General features: G+C 43.6%; 1 protein-coding gene across 6 annotated transcripts in view; it reads left to right on the plus strand.

Moving 5' to 3' along the window:
• The window catches only part of DTNB (dystrobrevin beta), a 350,654-nt gene that overhangs the window by 290,971 nt on the left and 38,561 nt on the right, over positions 1–21,122 (plus strand). For all 6 annotated transcript variants that reach the window (XM_054022674.1, XM_054022675.1, XM_054022676.1 and 3 more), the window contains one exon: positions 19,813–19,972. In XM_054022674.1, the coding sequence (XP_053878649.1) occupies positions 19,813–19,972 (160 nt within the window). The remainder of the gene's footprint in view (positions 1–19,812; positions 19,973–21,122) is intronic.

The following is a 21,122-nucleotide window of genomic DNA, read 5'->3' on the forward strand; positions in this document are numbered from 1 at the left end:
TTGACTAGTAAAAGAAGGATTCACATTTCCTGACTATTTCCTTCTTGGACTAGGCAGCCAGACCTTTCTTTTTGGCTCATATCAAGTGAGAAAGAGAGTCACGGTACCCTCCCTAATGCAACTTCTGAAAGGCCTTCTAGCATTTGTCAGCAGTATCCATTTTAGAAGCATGCGGAGAGCTCTTCTTTGAATAATACGTTATTTCTTCAAGCCCCAGGCAGATTTTGGCTCCTGCACCACCAAAGGAGCATTTGGCTTTGGCTTGTATGTGTTCTGTGCTACTGCTGGCCCCCAAACTTAAGTTGAGGGCCATCACGGCAACACACGTGTGTGGCTGCAGTACATATTTCTGACTTAATCGTGCCAGCGTCAGCCATTTACATGGTACCAGCACTGTACTTTATTATTCTGGCACCGACCTAGACTACAGCAGCACCTGCTTTGGCACTGTCACTGCACTAGTACAGAGCTTCCCAAGCGCAGGCCAAAGTATCCTTTAGAACTGCATAAAGCAATGTTCCAGGACATGACGGAAGCCATAAAGAATTTAAATATTTTCCGGAGTCTTCAATCCTCGCTCACGTTCTCTGTTCATTGGCTTCCTCTCCCTTTTCCCAACAAATTCAAACTCCTTAGCCATATGTTTAGGGATCAGCAAACCTTCACTGTGCCTAAATCTTGAGTCCTCTTTTGACCAATCCCCTCTCCCTCTTGGACACTACATTCATGGATTCACACCAAGGATGAGTTTGTCCCTATAAGTAGTGTATCCTGTTATTTAGATAATACATACATTTAGGATATTATTCAACCACTCCTGTGACTCTAATTCACTATTTTCTCTTTTCATGGATTTTGAAGCAGCATCTTTAGCTTCCTTACTTAACATTCTAGTAAACTAAATGGTCTGACCTAATCTGTAGTCCTTTTCAAAGCCACTCCACGTAAGTGTCCTGGAGGAATACTCCACATACTTTCCCTTCATGTGCTTCTGTAAATACTCAAGGGATCAACTTGGAATTAGAACTACGGACAAATTCTCCTTCATCAGAGGAGCCTCACTCTCAGGGTTATGCTTCATGGCTCGCTAGACGGGGGATGCTCATGAAGATCAGAAGAGGTGCTATATTCAGAAAATTCCTGTTACAGATAATTAACCTTCCTTTCTCCTGTGTGAAATTGCCTTTGCAGATCCCTATTGAGAGTCATAGAATCATAGAAGATCATTGGAAGAGACCTCAGGAGGTCATCTAGTCCAATCCCCTGCTCAAAGCAGGACCAATCCCCAACTAAATCATCCTAGCCAGGGCTTTGTCAAGCCGGGCCTTAAAAACCTCTAAGGATGGAGATTCCACCCCCTCCCTAGGTAACCCATTCCAGTGCTTCACCACCCTCCTAGTGAAATAGTGTTTCCTAGTATCCAACCTCAACCTCCCCCACTACAACTTGAGACCATTGCTCCTTGTTCTACCATCTGGTACCACTGAGAACAGCTGAGCTTCATTCTCTTTGGAACCCCCTTTCAGGTAGTTGAAAGCTGCTATCAAATCCCCCCTCATTCTTCTCTTCTGCAGACTAAATAAACCCAGTTCCCTCAGCCTCTCCTCATAAGTCATGTGCCCCAGCCCCCTAATCATTTTCGTTGCCCTCTGCTGGACTCTCTCCAATTTGTCCACGTCCTTTCTGTAGTGAGGTGGGGGGACAGCGCAAAACTGGACACAGTACTCCAGATGTGGCCTCACCAGTGCCGAATGGAGGGGAATAATCACTTCCCTTGATCTGCTGGCAATGCTCCTACTAATGCAGCCCAATATGCTGTTAGCCTTCTTAGCAACAAGGGCACACTGTTGATTCATATCCAGCTTCTGGTCCACTGTAATCCGCAGGTCCTTTTCTGCAGAACTGCCGCTTAGCCACTCGGTCCCCAGCCTGTAGCAGTGCATGGGATTCTTCCGTCCTAGGTGCAGGACTCTGCGCTTGTCCTTGTTGAACCTCATCAGATTTCTTTTGGCCCAATCCTCCAATTTGTCTAGGTCACTCTTGACCCTATCCTACCCTCCAGTGAATCTACCTCTCCCCCAGTTTAGTGTCATCCACGAACTTGCTGAGGGTGCAATTAATCCCATCATCCAGATCAGTGATGAAGATGTTGAACAAAACCAGCCCTAGGGCACTCCGCTTGATACCGGCTGCCAACTAGACATCGAGCCGTTGATCACTACCAGTTGAGCCTGACGATCTAGCCAGCTTTCTATCCACCTTACAGTCCATTCATCCAATCCATACTTTTTAAACTTGCAGGCAAGAATACTGTGGGAGACCATATCAAAAGCTTTGCTAAAGTCAAGATATATCACATCCACTGCTTTCCCCATATCCACAGAGCCAGTTATCTCCTCATAGAAGGCAATCAGGTTGATAAGACATGACTTGCCCTTGGTGAATCCATGTTGACTGTTCCTGATCACCTTCCTCTCCTCCAAGTGCTTCAAAATGGATTCCTTGAGGACCTGCTCCATGATTTTTCCAGGGACAGAAGTGAGGCTGACCGGTCTGTAGTTCCACGGATTCTTCTTTTTCCCTTTTTTAAAGCTGGGCACTATATTTGCCTTCTTCAAATCGTCCTCCCCCGATCACCACGAGTTTTAAAGATCATGGCCAATGGCTGTGCAATCACATCAGCCAACTCCCTCAGCACCCTCGGATGCATTAGATCTGGTCCCATTGGACTTATGCATGTCCAGCTTTTCTAAACAGTCCTTAACCTGTTCTTTCACCACTGAGGGCTGCTCGCCTCCTCCCCATACTGTGTTGCCCAGTGCAGCAGTCTGGGAGCTGACTTTGTCTATGAAGACCGAGGCAAAAAACGCATTGAGTACTTCAGCTTTTTCCACATCATCTGTCACTAAGTTGCTTCCCCCATTCAGTAAGGGGCCCACACTTTCCCTGGCTTTTTTTTTTTGTTGTTGTTGCTAACATACCTGTAGAAACCCTTCTTGTTACTCTTCACATCCCTTGCTAGCTGCAACTCCAGTTGTGCCTTGGCCTTCCTGATTACACCCCTGCATATAGCAATATTTTTATACTCCTTCCTAGTCATCTGTCCAAGTTTCCGCTTCTTGTAAGCTTCCTTTTTGTGTTTAAGCTCACCGAAGATTTCTCTGTGAAGCCAAGCTTTTCGTCTGCCATATTTGCTATTCTTTCTGCACATCCGGATGGTTTGTTCCTGTGCCCTCAATAAGGCTTCTTTAAAATACAGCCAGCTCTCCTGGACTCCTTTCCCCCTCATATTAGCCTCCCAGGGGATCCTGCCCATCAGTTCCCTGTATTGTAGAAAACCATCTTCTTTGAGAATAACAAACAGATATTACAGTTTCAAAGTTAAATCTTTTCTGACATGTGGCCTTCCTGTGAAATAGAAGCTTTCCCTCAAAGCTTTCCCTCTTTTAATACATTCAGATGTTCTGATTCTTTTGGTAGATTCTGTGCCTACTTACTTGTAAACTCTTCCCCATTTTGATTTTCTGTCTGTAGAAAGCTTTTATTGTTTAAAAAATACAAACAAACCTAAGAAATTCAGTTTTTCAAATCACCCGTGTTAAGAAAACATTGTTTATCGCTGAGTTACTCATAAATTAGGAAATGACCGAATTAAATTGCATGCACAACCTTAACTCTGCACCCTTGTGCTAATGCATTATGACAAGAGCACAGTCTAGTTATTTAATGACAAAATATAACATGCAAATATTCATAGGTCAATGTCTGTCACATGATTAGGTCCTCCCATTTCCAAGTATGCACTAGGAAGATGAGTAACCTCCTGTATTAGCGCTTGATCTAGCTATCTGTTTACATGCATCCAGTATTCAGGCGTTACAACAGGACCCTTCTCAGACCCCCACCCAGGACAGATGCTATAGCACAAAGGCTGAAAGGGCTTCTTTGGGTCTGCTCCATAATAAAATGGTTAACAGAAAGGCATTGCTCACTTTGGGAAACAAGGTGAAAAACTTTCCAACATTAGATCATTAACAAGTTAAAGGGAGATGTCAACCGAGAAGCCTGGAAACAAAACCAAGATAATTTTGAAAGATAACAATGGCTTTCAGTCTTGTGTAATAGAAGTTAGCTGGGGAACCTTATGGGAATTAAAATTGTAAGAGCCCTGGGAACCTCTGCAAATAAGAGAGCAAACCCAGCGGGATTTATGAGGAAATCCTAGATATTGGTGGAGAGAGCAATGTTATATATTGGCTGCTGTTCCTGCACCCCCACGAGAGGCCCAGCTGAAGGGGGGGCAGCACACACCCTATAACTGTGGAAAGGATGGATGAAAGCAAAAATGATATGAAGCTAGAGAAAAAGACAGTCTATGTGGTAACCAAGATTTGATTGTTTCCTGATCCCAGCTCTCCCTCCTACAGCCAGGGGGAAAGAAAGGAATGAAAACAAACAACACTTTATGGATGAAAGGGTTGACAGAGCTGTCTTATATCCAGCAATGTTGTGGGTAGATACAGACCCATTTCTTTGGGGATTTCAAATCTGCAGCTGAGCTACTGAACAAAATCAGAGCAGCAGGTGTCTAGAGACAGTCCAATGTGGACAACAAGGAAGGAGGACTTAAGCTCTATGATGGTTGTCATTAAAAAGTAAAAAGCAACAGAGGGTCCTGTGGCACCTTTAAGACTAACAGATGTATTGGAGCATAAGCTTTCGTGGGTGAATGCCCACTTCATCACATGCATGCGACGAAGTGGGTATTCACCCACAAAAGCTTATGCTCCAATACATCTGTTAGTCTCTAAGGTGCCACAGGACTCACTGTTGCTTTTTACAGATCCAGACTAACCCGGCTACCCCTCTGATAATTAAAAAGTAAGAATTTTCCAACAGCTAGCACAGGTATTTCCTATTCTGAGGATAAAGAAAAGCTGTGATGACTCTCAGATGCCACTATGTGGTAACTGCTGACAAATACTGATTTTCTAAAAGCGATCACTGTGTGTAACTAGCAGAAGAATCACTATGGTATGGCCACGCTGAGCTTTCTGTTTTCCCTTTTCTAGTCTAGAGTTCACTGAAAATTGTTTTCCAGTTACTCTTCTCCCTTCAGAAGACATGGTGTTTAATTCTGCAAAGAGTGTGCATGGTCCTGTTAAATATCTCATCCTCCCTAACGTGTGTGTGTGGGGGGGGGAATACAAGAAAATGTGCAGGTTACTTTTTGTCTGTTGCAAACTCTCAGAAATGTTCCATAATTGCTGTCCTCTTCCACCCTAGAATGGAGGTCAGTTCCCTCTTGATCAGCTTGCCAGGTTTGACGTGTGTACTATACTTAAATGTTCATTTTCTGTCTGAAAATTGCCTGGGATTATCCCTGGTTTGAATAAGTGATATTAATGTTTCAGAGTAGTAAATCGAAAAGTGAATTATAACAGCTGCTGGGCAATAGAATAAGGTGCTCAGGAAAGGAGTGGAGATACTCAAGGCTTAGACTAGATGTCCATCTGTCAGTGGTTTAGGAAGAGTGAAATCAACCTAACCAGTGCTGAGGAATTAATTGCGCATTCCGCAGAGGGTCCAATCCTCATGGGTCTGTGTGTCATAGAAACTAGCCGTGTGCACTAGTCGGCCTGCCCTTGGGATGTCAGACTGGGACTCTATCAAAGTGAGAGCTCAACTTTGAAGATCACAGAACACACTCCTTTATTTATGGCAAGTCAGCAGTTTTTGTTGCACAGAAGTTAATCATTATGGTGAAGTTTGTGTGAGCGTTACCACGAATCCCCACCCGCCTTTTCAGGGGGGTTAGACTATAACTCTTCCTTAATAATTTGCTCTGGCCTGTAATTTAGTGTGCAGACTCTCTGTACGAGACCAAGGTGGGGGGTGAGAGTGGCAGGGGGTGGGGGGTGGGAACCACATTTTTAAAACCATATGAGCTGGTTTTAATTTATACTAGAATTTAAAAAGAAGTTTTCCAGTAAGGCTGCTGCTGAGTGCTTCACGCACACCACTCTGCTCCACACCACAAGTGAAGGTCGCAGGAGCGGCCCTTCCTTTCCGATTCCCTGGGTCACAACCCAAGTGTTATTGAAATGTATTTTTGTGTATCTAATTTAATTATGTGATTCTGCACAATTAAATACAAACCTCTCAGTGTGACAGACAATATACTGTCTAATAATCCTATCGATGCTGTCTGCTCTTTTCACTCCAACAGTTGATTAGACAGCTGTGTTGTTCTAAAGAAGCCAGTGCCAACAAAGGCCCAAAATAGAACATTGTTGGGGGTTTTGGGGAGGGGGAGGTATTTTTTTTTTTAAATACACAGACCTTATACTGTATATTGCTGTCAGGATGCCAGAAATACATTCTAAAGTACTCTCTTCTATCTGTCTAAAGTACCTTTCTCATGCTGTTTTCTGAGCAATATGTGAGCAGTGATTCTGAAAATTGGTAATGAAGAGGACAGAGTTTGTTTTATTTAAACATGCTGCTGCAAAATGAAGGTAATTGTCCACACAAGCCATCTGCTACCTGGCTGCCTTCCATGTGCTTGGGAGACAGAAAATGTATGGATAAAGTGCCTCTTTCATTCCGTTGCCATGATAACAGCCCTGCTTTAGATTTAGAGGGAGGGTTTATTAATGCTTCAGAAAGGTTATTAGTCTGCTGAAGTAATAAGCTTTTTATGCGTTCCTTTATGTGATTGTTCTTGTACATTTTACTGTAATGCGTAAAAAGGAGACAGGAAGTTTAAGGCCTATTTAAAGAGATAGCCATGGCTAATGTGCCACAGAGGACAATAAAACCCAGGTTTCATACAGGAGTAAGTGTATTAGGACTGATTTGGGAGGGTCTCTAAATATTCCCATCTTACTGATCTTCGTTTCAGATTTAAACATTTACTTCAGAGTAAGTCTGGTTATAAAGAAGAGTTTGGATGATTTTTCACACGTACTTCAGTACAAGTGAATTCTTTGCAAGTTAAAGCACATAAAGGAATGGTTTCACTTGTTGGGACAATAAAAGGGAAATTTTTCTTGTACATTTCTGCTTAACATAAATAACTTTTTTTATTGTAAAACGAAGAAGAAAAACCACAGTTGACAACATGTACCTGAATTCATAAATGCGAAATAGCGAAAAAGGGAAGCGTTGGTCAGAATTGCCCCACTGGGCCAGAAGGCTGTTCCTTCTCCGTCCCGCGAGGGCTGCACTGTTAAGGGCCATTCCTCAGATAAAACTTAACACTGAGGCCATGTCTACCAGTGTTCGAAACCTGCAGAGCTGACACTTAAAGTTTCCATGGCCCTTTTAGATACTTGGGGAATAAGGCTAGTGCCCTCGCCAAGTTGCCCTCTCAGTGAGTTGAGTTTTCACGGGTGTGAACTACTGCTGAATACATAAGGGCTGCTGCATTTGCCTGCCCAATTACTCTGTTCCCAGGATGTCTCTAGTTTCTTTGTGGGACACTGAGGATAATACATTGTATCAGACTCACTTCATATTAGTTTGACTTCCGAGCTGTACTGAAATTTCAAGTCGTTTTAAGAAATTTGTATTGGAGCAAATGAATTTGCACATAACTTTTAGTTTTCCCCTTTACCCCGATGCATTTCAGGTCAAGCAAACCAGTCTTCATTGAGCCATTTCCTGTCCCTACCCTTCACATCGCTAAATATCTGAGCTTTCTTGGCAATAGAGACGTATCTTAAATTACAGTACAATGCAATTTATTGGTGTAATTTTCATACTGAATGATTGTACTTAATCTTAGTATTATTTAATATTTATATTGTGGTAATACCCTGGCCCAATCAGAGGCAGAAACCCATTGTGTGGGGCATAGTGTGGACATGAATGTGTGCGCGCACACACACACAGCTTGTTCCTGACCCTAAGACAAAATCAGACCAAGGATAGAGGAATGGGATACAACATACAAGCAAGTGATCAGAGGCCGGGCAGGAACATAGCATTTTAACCATTGGTGGAGAGTGATGCTAGTACATGGCATGTTAGTTCCTTGTCCTTTTTCATATACATTTTTTAAAGTTACAAAAACTTGTTGTTAGTGGGGGTGGAGTCTGCAGAGGTCAAGGTGTGAAGCTCGGGATTATAGTGAGGGAGGGAAGGGGATTGTTTGAATGAAAGAGGAGAGTGGATAAATGCTGGGGGAGGGGTACTATTATTTTTGCTACTGTCGTTTCTACATCTAACTTTTACTCTTTACTTCTGTTGTTTTGCTGATGATGATGATGTTCCTCAACTGGAGGTGAGGGAGGGAGGCTGATTTACAAAACAGGCAAATAGCAGCAAAGTGTTTCTTCTAGTATGTTGATAGTTTCAGACAGACAATGTTTTGGACTGGAGAGGAAGATTTTACAGTGCTGGAAAATTTGGGAGGCAAAAGATCATCAATGGGCAAGTCAGATTGTACAGAAACTAATACTAAGGGTAAATGTGCGTAGCTAAGTAGCTGGTGATCCCTTGCTTATGCCTAGAAAACCTTGCCCCCCAGAGTCCAAGCAGTATCTCCTTGTTAGGAGGTTTTATTCCCTTCCCTCCATGTGCTCTGAGCAACAAACTCAGCTGATGGGAAGAATCCACTTGCAAGACACATCTGCATGGGGGGAAAGTAAACAGCAAAGTCTTTTGTTCTTTTTAATGTTCCACTCTCATCTATCTGATGTGGATGGACCTTCCTTTTGGGGCAGGACATAGCCTCTGCTGGAGACCAGCATTTTCTCTCTCCTGTCTAGTGATTTACATAGTCACAAAGGCTTACAATGCCAGTGCTCAAATATCACCTCCAATCTGGGATACAGATGCTATAAGTGAGCTTGATGCCGGCAGCAACTCACAGTCATTCATTAAAGTCTAAACACTAACCACATTCTTATCATTCTAATACTTGTTTTAACAGTGCTAACACACAGGTGAGCTAGACTGGTCCCAGCTAGGGATTTGTCAGTGTTCAGCAGAGACACGGGGACCTGGGTATGAGCTGGTTCTTCGTCTGAAGTTAGGTGTGATGTCCCATCACAGCTTGTCATGCAGTGTCAGACGTAATGGTATTGAAATAGGAGAGAAATTGTCAAAATCAGCTTTTTAAACGTATTGTTACTCTGCAATGTGAGCATGTCTCTCAAAGCAGGGGAAAGGCTTGAGTCAGGAGAGACGTGCACCTCCCATCTGAAGCAAGAGAATGAGCCAAGTACACTTTAGATCGTGGAGTACTTACTGCTGTGTGCCTCATTGACACGCCGGGAACAGACCCGGGAAGGAAAAGGGGGCTTTGTGTATGTTTTTTTTAAAAAGCCACTGCAGCAAGAAGAGGAGCTCCAATTACTTGTAGTGAATATAATAAAACAGCTTCAGCTCCATGATACTTGACATGAACAAGCCAGACTTAAGAGCCATTTCAGGAGAGTTAAATAGAGATGGAGGAACGTTCAGTAAACCTAAGTAAGGAATTGAATGTGTATAGTGTGAGTGGGGAAATAAAAACACCACGCCCTTTTCTCGTCCATTCAGCTTTCGTAATTCTCTTTGCTGAAGATTTGTGCTTACTCTAAGAAGCCATTTAGCATAGTTTGACCTTTTTTTCCCCCCTATAAAACGATGCTGAACAAAAATTAAGATTATAAGATAATTTTTTCATATACTGGCCTCTTTTCCATGCCTGCAATTGTTTTCAGGAGCAATTTAGTTAATTTAAAGCCTATGTACTTGATTTGCAGGTGCAATCAGGTGTTTACATTTCTAAATGACTTAGGTTGCATTTGAAATTATTGTCCACAAATTTGCAGACACAAATCGAAGCCAACTAAGCTCACGTTTTAAAATGGCAGATTAATGCACCCTTAATTCTGCCCCTTGTGCATATGCATCATGCTAGTCATTAAATTAAAAGATCACATATTATTTTTTCCACAGGACTCCCATCTCATTCAGTGTGCAGCAATATACATGTATGTGTAAAAATGGCAAGTACAGGTATGTTTGTGTGTGCATACAAAGTATGAAATGTAAGAGGAGAAAAGATCTTTACATTTAAATTGAATTCTTTTCTGGTTTCATCTGAAATCAGAGAGCGAGCTAGTCCCCTTGGCATTTTGCCAGGAGCGAGAGTCACACCTCAGCCCTGATCTTATGCAGGCGGGTAAGTGTTTCCATGACTGAGATCCGAATTTACACAAAATGTATTAAGTTGCAGCTGTCCTATTCTTGCCGTATTAAGTGATTCAAAAAGCATTCAACATTCCCTCCTGATCCAGGTGGAATGTGCCGTCTGCAATAAAGATGAGGTGTCCATGAGCCACATTCGTAGAACTTGGCAGGTTTGTGTTTTGCCTGCAGGCTTCAGTTTGGCCACTCTTGGTTTAGGCCATGACTGCACTACAAAATGACGTCAACCTAACTGACGTCAGCATACAGCCACTGCAGTTATTAAATTGCTCATGTGTGCGCACACTTGGCTCCTTATGTCAGTGGTGTGTGTCCTCACCAGGAGTACGTGTGTCGATTGTATTGTCAGTGTAGGGCATTGTGGAACAGTTCCCGGAGGCCATTAACAGTCAGAGTAAGCAACACAGTGTCTACACTGACAGTGCATCGATCTAATTACATCAACCTTGACCCTGCGCCGTTCAGGGAGGCGGTGCTACTAAATCAGCAGAGAGAAGCACTTATGTCGGCAGGAGCTAAATGTAAGTGAAGACACTTCCACAGCAAGGTTAGTGCAAGGCAGTTTATGTCGACCTAACCGTGTCGTGTAGACCAGGCCTAGACAAACCTTCTCTGGGGATGGGGATCCAGGGTTCAGAGTAACGTCTTATTTCTAGAAATTGGATTCTTTTCCAGATAGAAAATCTCTACGAGGCCGCTTATGTTTAATCCCTTCCACAGCTGCCACTATAAATAGGTTTTAAGTGATTAATGGTAACCTGTAATGAGGGCTCATAATGATAAGGTCTAACCTGGGTAACTAATTTCAAAATATAAAATCCTTCCTACATCCTTCTCAGAGAAAGCTAAGTTCCACTAAAAGGCTGCTGCGTTTGATGTGTGTATTAAGTCGTATTTTACTTCTGGTTTTTAATTCTTAATATATGCGTGACCTTTCTTCCTTTTCTGAACGGTTGCCAAGATTGACACTTTACATAGATCTGGGAGGGAAGGAGAGGGAGTGAGCAGCTTCTTCCAGAGCCAATGCCTGGGCCTGTGTAGGCACTGTAGCTTCTTGTTCCCTCCCTCTTCAGTCCTGTCCCACTCTGGGGGCTACAATCCCAACTTCATGTTAAAATCGACTCTCCCAGCAGTGAACACTGCAGCTCTCCACAATGCCATGCCAGTCATGAACACGCAGAACTTGTATTATGCAGATCCAGCTGGTCTTTTGATTGAATTATTTATATTTTCGTGGTGCAAAATAAGATGAAATTGTTAAGGTCTCTTGAGCATTTTTTCTACTTGCTAACGATCTGATCTTTGAAATGTATAATCCCCCCAACCCCCTGGAGCTGTGCTGCAACTGTTTGCTGACTCATTTTTTTAAAATCCACTATTAATGGGGCTTCAGAATGATCATTTTTTCCCATAAGTAGTATTGCATGTTGTATTGAATACGAATATAAACCTTAGGCTTCTATTCACCATTGACAGAAATCAACAACATTGACACCAAGACACAAATTAGGGGCCAGATTCTGCCATCCATTTTCCTCTTGAGCAGTACATTACTCCTTGAGAAGTTCCATAGCAATTATTGAGTCTACCCAAGGAGTAAGATATTACTCAACATGAATGAGCGGGGCAGAACGGGCTCTCTAGATGCTAGGGTCCTCCTCTACTTTTCCTGTTTTAATTGCAAGTGCAATGCGATAAGGGTCTGATATATTTTAATTGTGAAGGTACTGATCTTGTGACAAGATTGTCCTTTGTGATGCAGTGGATATTGGTCCCAAGATCTGACCACAATATCTTGTGCCAGCAAAGAGTTGGAAATGTTGTGGAGATGATAACAGTGCTGTGGAAGGATGAAGAGGGATTTAGGCCCCTACTAACTGAACACTTGAAGTGATGTGTCATGCATCTGAAAAGCAGGGGACTACAACTTCCATCAGCCCCCTCCCCACTGTACAGCCCCCTTCCTCCTCCTCATCCTCCAACTTCCTCATCACTTCCATCACCCCACCCCCACGGGGAGCCCAGCAGAAGCCAAGGCTCTGGGCATAGAGCTCCCTGCTGAGAGCCCGGGTGGCAGCAGGGAGCCCAGGTGGCAGCAGGGCCGCTAGTGGGGAGCTGGGAACCCGGACAGCAGCCCAGCTTGGAGCAGGGAGCCTTGGCAGCGGCCGGGCTAGGAGCAGGGAGCCAGGCGGCAGCCTGGTTCGGAGTGGGGAGCTGGGAGCCCAGGCAGAAGCCTCTAGCTGGAGCCCTCCACCCGCCCCGGGGTGACAGCCAGAGGTCAGAGCCAGGCGCAGGGTTCATAGCAGGGTGTCTGCCAGCCTTTCTTGTCAAGCTGTGAAATTGACAAGAATGACAACCAACAGCCGATGTAAGGAACGCAGCGTCTACACGGACACTGCATTGCCCTAACTACATCGACGTAAGCCCTGTGCCTCTTGTGGAGGTGGAGTTATGATGTCGGTGTAGTGGGGCACTTATATTAGCGGGACAAGGCTGTAGTGCGGACACTGACATAATTAGGTCTGTGTAAGCTGCCTTACGTCAACCTAACTCTGGATTGTAGACCCGGCCTCAGACACAATACACCAGGCATGCTACTGGCACCCAGGGAGAATGGGGTACCAGATCACTGCAAGAATGACAGATTCGCTACAGGCCGCTTATTGCAGTAGAACGGCTGTAGAGCGGCAGAGCCTGTTGAAGGTACAGCTATTGCTGCTATTTACTGTCTGTACTGCAGAAGTGCCCAAATACACCCGTCAGGATCCCTGTTGTGTTAGGCGCTGTACAGACACACAGGAAGGCACAGTACAGTCTCTGCCCCCCAAAAGAGGACAATGCTCCTGCTGATGTATTGCCTGCCAGTGAAGGAAGACAATCCTAGACAGAGCTGGCAATTAAAATACCAAGGGAAACTGATTTTTCACAAGGCTTTGAGGTATAGCCTCAAACTGCTCACTGTCTTGTATCAGCGTCTGTGTTCGCAATGCACGGTGGGAGAGAAGGTACCAAGAATCCATAGGAGAGTCTACGATGGTCTCACTGAAAAAGGAGTAAAGTCACGAAGGCAAGCCAGAGAATTCATAGCATTGAAGTGGAAAAGGGCATAAAGGCAACCTAGTGCTGGTCAGAGATTTGTAGCATACACATGGCCAGAAGCCCTTGTGTAAATGCCTTTGTTTCCCAAACTGGGGTCTAATCTCAAACCACTATAAAAACTGACTTTATGTTGCACTTATGGGTGTGACCAAGCTCTAGTCATTCCAAGACATCATGGTTTCCATAGTAACTAATGCACTTCAAAGGGGAAAACGCTGAGGGGAACTTAAAAAAAAAAAAAAGAAGACAAAGACCATACTAAATGGCACAAACCAACCACAAACAGGTGGTGACATGTGGGGGCTGTAAAGTTATAATGCTGTAAGTGTGTAATTACTCCGATTCTTTAGACAGTGTGTGACTATACATTTATTTAAAGGTCATAAATCAGTGCTAGCTACATAAGACTACAGTGGTCTGTGACGCAAGTTGAAATTTGGTGATAATATTTACTGATTGTAGAAAGGTGCAAATCACTGATACACAATGAGGATAGCCAGAGAGTTAATAAAAATTAGCATTTTACATGTTCCAAGAACTTTATAAATAGTGGCTAATCTTCAGTGCCCCTGTGAAATAGGTAAATATTATCCTCCTAGGAAATGAAGGCACAGAGGTTAAATGACTTGCCCAGAGTCACACAACAATTCAGTGGCAAGGCCAGGGTTAGAAGAGGAATCCCTGGCCTCCAGTCCTGTACTTTGTCACTGCCCCTTGACAACTAATGGCAATGAAAATGAAATGGGAAACAACTGTCTAAGCATTTGACGAGATATCTGGACAGATGCATTTGTTAATACACTGCCTTTCACTTCTGACCTCTTCCCTTGCTCTTCTGTTGGCATTATGAAATACAAAACACTTGATTAGAATTATATTTTGAAAAACTTTGAACCAGCAAGTGCAGCTAACCTAAACAGTCTCAATTACTGTGTCAGCCTTCTACCCCTTTCACGTGGTTAATTAGTTATTTGCCATTATTTCATCTAACTTAAGGCCATGTTTTGTAGCTCTTACCTATGCAAATTCCCTTTGAAATCAATGAGAGTTTTACCTGAGTAAATATTACAGGCTTTGGCTCTTAGATCACAAACCATTGGGATGGAAATAATGTCATCTTATTTGTTAGAGAGACAAGGTGGGTGAGGTAATATCTTTAATTGCAGTCGTTCTCAACCTTTTTTCATTTGTGGACCCCTAAAAAATTTGGAATGGGCGTGCAGACCCCTTTGGAAATCTATTGTCAGAATATATAGTTGTATTGTGTTCAGCATGGGCAGTGGGTAAACCCCTTCTTTGGGGAGGCTAGCCCCCGGCCCCAGCCATCCTCCTGAGGCCCCACAGCCGGAGACGTCTCGGCCCAGCCGCTCTGGCCCGCCCAAGCACCGGGCCACCAGCTGGTCTGAGCCACCCTGGGCTGCCCCAGTCCCTGCCCGCCGGCTGGAGCAAAGCCACCGCCAGCTTCAGGGGAGAGGGGGAGCAAGTGCGGGGCCTCGGGGCAGAGCATGGGTGGGGCCACAGGTCTGGGTTAGGGGAGGCTTAGCCTCTCCTGGCCTACGATGCCCACTGCCCGTGCTATTCAGTCAGTTTTCAGTCTAAGTCTTTCGCTTTCCCTCAGACATAGTCCATAGACCCCAGGTTGAGAATCACTGTTTTATTGGACCAACTTCTGTTGGTGAGAGAGACAAACTTTCAAGCTTACACAGAGCTCTTCTTCAGGTTTGGGGAATTAACCAGAGTGTTGCTACAAAATACAAGGTGGAACCGATTGTTTTGCATAAGTAGTTAACGCATATTTCAAGGTTAACGTTAACACCCCTGCAGTCATAGAGAGGAAAGAAAAGCAAGGAAGCAGCTGGGGAGGGTTGTAAGTGGGTTATACATGATTGTAACAAGCCATAAATCTAGGGTCTCTATTCAGTCCATGATTTTTAGTAGCTCCCAGGCTCTCCGTTTGAAAGTGTGTTGTGCAGGTTTCCTTTGAGGATGAGGCCTGAGAGGTCAGATACCGAGCGATCGCTTTGTGAAAAGGGTTCACCCACCAGGGATAAGGTGTTTTTGTCTTTTATCATTTTCCTGTGTGAGTTCATTTGAGAGCAGAGTGATTGTTTGGTTTCACCCACATAGTGTTATTGGGGCATTTAGTGCACTGCATGAGGTACACCACATGTTGTGATAGGCATGTGTAGGACTCATGGATCTTGAAAAGTGTGTTGTAGGGGGTGTTGAGCATTGTAGTCGTGGAGATATGTCTGCATAAAAGATATTATCTCACCCATCTTGTCTATAATATCCTGGGGCCAATACGGCTACAACACGGCATAAATCTTATTTGTTAGTCAAGTACTCTACAAATCTTTTTAGGGTTCTTTAGGAAGGAAAGCTGCCATCAAGTCAACTCCCATAAACAGCCAGATGAGTGACAGCAGTTCTAGAAATATAAGATGCACATTGAGCAGTCCCCTAATGGGAAGCCAACATCTGAAAGGCTCTCTGGAATGGTCACTTCCATTTCCCATCCAGACTGCCTGGAGAGAGATTAGATTCAAGAGGCATGGTGGAAGCTTTGTCCAGGATGCTACTACCACTGTACCTACTATGGGTGCTGCCAGCTCTTTGAATGTCACCGAGTACCCTATAATGCCTTTTGGCCAGTCTGGCTATTGGAGACTGGATGGCAGGAGATTTCCAAACAAATTCAGTATTTTTTGTTTACTTTTTATTTTATTATTAACTACATAAACTTTCTAGACAAGTATTAACAAATCTTATTCATCTGTTTTTAAAGAACTATTTGTGTTTGGTCAACCTCTTATTATCCGTGTATTTATTTTGTTCCGTTTCTAAAAATGATAACCGTACATGATCAAAATCCATTTGATCCTGATATGTGTGTCATTTTTTTTATTGTCCCCAAGTCAATGACCTCCTTTGATCTGTAACCTAATAGAACCACTATGGAGTTTGTGGGTAGCCTGACTTTAGTTCTCCTTCAACTGTGTCAGTCTGAATCCCACTGTCGGTATGCCTGCACCTCGTGCGTGCGAGCTGGGAATTGTTTGAATAGCTGTGTCTATCAGGGCCCCACATGCACCCAGGGCCTCTTTGTGCTCATACAAGGGCATAAAGAGCAAGGTGGTCACGGCTCTCCTTTAGTCCCCATTTACTGTCCTGTGGCAGTGAGACTAAACCTGGACTCTCCAACCCACTATGGCTTATGTGTAAGGTAGTACTTCTGTCTTTGATGGAACCCTCATTTGAGCCTTTGTTCTTTATATCATAGCATGTGCTTTTTACCATGTTCTTTATACTGTATACTTTTGTTTGGAGAGTGAGTGAGATTCGGACATTAATGGCAGGACCACCTTATACTTCCGTCCTAAGTGCAGGACTCTGCACTTGTCCTTGTTGAACCTCATCAGGTTTCTTTTGGCCCAATTCTTTAATTTGTCTAGGTCCCTCTGTATCCTGTCCCTACCCTCCAGCGTATCTACCACTCCTCCCAGTTTAGTGTCATCTTCAAACTTGCTGAGGGTGCTGTCCATGCCATCCTCCAGATCATTAATGAAGATATTGAACAAAACCGGCCCCAGGACCGACCCTTGGGGCACTCCGCTTGAAACCGGCTGCCAATTAGACATGGAGCCATTGATCACTGCTACAGACTAGGGACCGAATGGCTAGGCAGCAGTTCTGCAGAAAAGGACCTAGGGGTCACAGTGGACGAGAAGCTGGATATGAGTCAACAGTGTGCCCTTGTTGCCAAGAAGGCTAACGGCATTTTGGGCTGTATAAGTAGGGGCATTGCCAGCAGATCGAGGGACGTGATCATTCCCCTTTATTCGGCACTGGTGAGGCCTCATCTGGAGTACTGTGTCCAGTTTTGGGCCCCACACTACAAGAAGGATGTGGAAAAATTAGAAAGAGTCCAGCGGAGGGCAACAAAAATGATTAGGGGTCTGGAGCACATGACTTACGTGGAGAGGCTGAGGGAACTGGGATTGTTTAGTCTGCAGAAGAGAAGAATGAGGGGGGATTTGATAGCTGCTTTCTGCTACCTGAAAGGGGGTTCCAAAGAGGATGGATCTAGACTGTTCTCAGTGGTACCTGATGACAGAACAAGGAGTAATGGTCTCAAGTTGAGGTGGGGGAGGTTTAGGTTGGATATTAGGAAACACTATTTCACTCGGAGGGTGGTGAAGCACTGGAATGGGTTACCTAGGGAGATGGTGGAGGTTCTTAGAGGTTTTTAAGGCCCGGCTTGACAAAGCCCTGGCTGGGATGATTTAGTTGGGATTAGGTCCTGCTTTGAGCAGGGGGTTGGACTAGATGACCTCCTGAGGTCCCTTCCAACCCTCCTATTCTATGATTTTCTATGATTCTACTATTTTTCACAAGGACAGAGTTACTCTTTGACCTCATGCAAAATTTCTACCCAAAGTAGTTTCAAAAGTACACTTGGATCTTGAAACAAGATGTATTTACCAGTGTTTTTTTCCTAGGCTTCACTCATCTCCTACAGATGCAAATCTCTGTGCATCTGATGTATTGAGAGCCCTTTCCTCCTATCTCCGTAGGACAAAGTCTTTACGCAACTCTCCCAGACCATTATAGCTGTTAGAGACATGTCTAGAGGGCAGGGTATTTCCACTCATAGACTCTTGAAGTAGGTGTCAAACTGTATCAGTATTTCATATGAATTGAATAAATTAGCTCCTTCTCAGATCAAAGTGAACTCTAGGGATCAGGCAGGCTCCTAAACTTAACCAAAATCTGTAGGGCAGCTACTTGGAACTCAATACGAATTTTTACTAATCATTATTCCTTTGTAGCAACTCTAGATTTGACTCCCAATTTGGCATGGCAGTCTTACAGTCCCTATTTAAGTAGAACTTCTGGCACCCACTTCCTTAGAGAGACAACTGCTAGCCAATCACCTAGAGTGGGATCTCTGTGAACATATAGTGGAAGAAATAAAAACGATTACTTACCTTACATTAACTGTGGTTCTTTGAGATGTTTTGTCCACAGGGATCCCATGACCCACTCTGCCTCCCCACGAATGTGGTGTTCTCTAGCTTTGGGATTCTTTATTGGTGAAGGAACTGAGTGACATTTGGGACTGCTCCATCCTTTATGCACTCTGTTGAGGGGTGCAAGACCTGCAGGGATTGGTGTGGCCCCAATGGATACTGTTTAGTAAAAAAGAATCCAATCTCATGGTGTTGGGGTGCATGCACCCTTAAAGTAAGATCTGTGTGGGGAAAACATCTTGAAGAGCCACATTTGCTGAAAGGTAAATAACCGTTTTTTAATTTGAAAGTTCTATTTATAATTTTCTTCAAATACTATAATTGTAGGGCATTCCCACCAGATATGCAGAAAAAAATCCTGGTCCTCCACCTCCTCTACAGCATTTATGACTCCCTTTTTGATATATTTTCTTTAGCTTAAATGGAGTGAGGTACCAATGATAAAGTAGTTTGTAGTAATTTTCCTTAATGGTTACACAATTAGGTGCAACTTTGTCTTTACTCCAGTTATTTTTCCATTGTTCCAAAGAGATATTTGTTTTTAGATCCTTTTCCCATTTTTCCATAGAGGGAATCTTATCGTTTAGAGCTATCAGTAACATCCATTATACCATACTGAGATCAGGTCCTTTCCCGTAATTAGTGTTTCTATCCTGAATTAATGGTCTCCTGAAACTTGAGGTACCTAAAAAGGAAATTCACTATTTTTTAATGGGCAGCTGTACTGGTAGGGATTTTTCTGCCAAAGAAAATGGAACCGTTCTCCCCTTCCTTCTTTTGGATTTCTACCGTGGACCTCATCTTTAAGGTCAACGTCATGTGGTCCACAATGTAGTCTGAATCCTGAAAAAAACCTGTGATTATGGACTCTGGGGAAAGAGGTGCCTACATTTTCCCCACTTGTGCCGCGAACTATCTCAAAATCTGAAGAGTTCTCTGCTCCATTTAATATGTCTATGGATAATGAGAATGACCAAGTTAAATTAGATAGTCTGATGTCTGTGATATAAATCCTCATGCTTCAGGTCATAAGCCCTCACCATGTAATGGTGGCTGGGAAAAACCTTCACCTGTAGGCAGGTTATTCTATAAATGCCCACTGTGGGGTTTCTTGCACTTACCTTTGAAGCATCTGGTATTCTTCACTGTCAGGGAAAAAATACTGAACTAGATGGTCATGTGGCCCTTTAATCCTTGTCTTGGCTCTTCTCTGAGCCCTCTACAGTTTATCAACATCCTTCTTGAATTGTGGACACCAGAACTGACTTCTGTGAGCTTTGGATCTGGGACCTCATAATATAGGAGGAATGTGAGGGCTACCATTCATATGTTCAGAATACCCATATCATGAATATTTGCATAAAGTGCCTGAATTTTATTCTTTCCTTAAGTGCTTTGTACAAAATCGTTTACAGACATTGAGCCAAAACATAGAAAATTAAACAGTTTGGAAATTCAGTGTTATTTCCCTTTACAGGCTCAAGCAGCAAGCTCCCCACACTCCTCACCTACCCATGGAGCCAGTCGCCCAATGCCAATGCCGGTCAGAGCCACTTCCGCTGGCTCTACCCCCACGCACGTACCTCAGGACTCACTTGCGGGAGTCGGGGGAGATGTGCAGGAAGCTTTTGCACAAGGTGAGTGTAACACAAACCAAAACTCCTGCTATTGCCAAACACTGAAATGATGGATTATTACACAGATATAATACAGCAATTTTAATATGATTTTCACTGATATTATTTCACTTGGACTATGTCAGAGCAGAATGGAAGTAGACTTTTAATCTACAGGATTAGACGACACAAGTATTAACAAAAATAGTTGTGTGACCTAATCCTGGCCTCCCAATTTTTCAGCCACCATTTTGTGCACGCGAATAATTAGACACTTAAACATTACCCAGCTGCACCCACAAATCAGGTAAGTAAACTTCATGTCATAGTGCTGTGAACTGAGCACAAAATGGGAGACCACTTACCAAAATTTGGCCCAGAGGATGCAGAGAGGGACAGAATGGTAGCCATCAGCACTCTCAATCAGAGTGTTCAGCTAATATTCACCTTGTTGTAAGTTGATGACTAGGTTGAAAAAAAAAGTTGAAATTTTGGACTGCAAATAAGTGAATGCTAAACTGAACGTAGCCCTTAACAGGTATGCAAATCTCTGAACAGGCAAACACTCTGGTATAAACCTAAAAGTGTCAAAACACTGTGTGGCGAGGGGAGGACAAGAGTAAAAACCAACCAAACGATGAGAAATAAAAAAACAAAGCAGTGGACGAAATTAAAGAGTGGACGGTAACATATCCCCTCCGCAGCGAAACTTAAGGAGATGACAAGTCGTACCAATTGCTACCACGAGGGCACAATTAGTTTTGTGCACATCTAGTGCCATGTTGCTTGGTGGTCAGTGTAGCTACTAAGTGTCCGTGTCAAATGCATCAATTGTATGATTCAGTCTTCACCTCAAGACAGAGTCTGTGAACATAGACCTCACTATGATGATGGTGTCGTGTTTTTCAAATGAAGATTGCCGAGACTATATTCTTCCTCGCCGAGACTGGCTTCTGCCTGAGGGGGCTAAGAAAAAGGCAAAGGAAATTACAGCAGAGGGGCAGTAAGTGGCTAAAAAGTCTCTTGTTCGAAACATAATACTTTAGTACCACACTAACCCTTTGAGGAGAATATACTGATTAAAGGGTTCATTCCCCATGATATCCAGCAAAATCTGAGGTTCTGTTACTTGAAGACCAGAACCTCCTTAGTCAATACACAGATGAGACCT

The sequence above is a fragment of the Malaclemys terrapin genome, chromosome 3 (genome assembly GCF_027887155.1).
Source record: "Malaclemys terrapin pileata isolate rMalTer1 chromosome 3, rMalTer1.hap1, whole genome shotgun sequence".
In the NCBI taxonomy this organism is placed as follows: domain Eukaryota; kingdom Metazoa; phylum Chordata; order Testudines; family Emydidae; genus Malaclemys; species Malaclemys terrapin.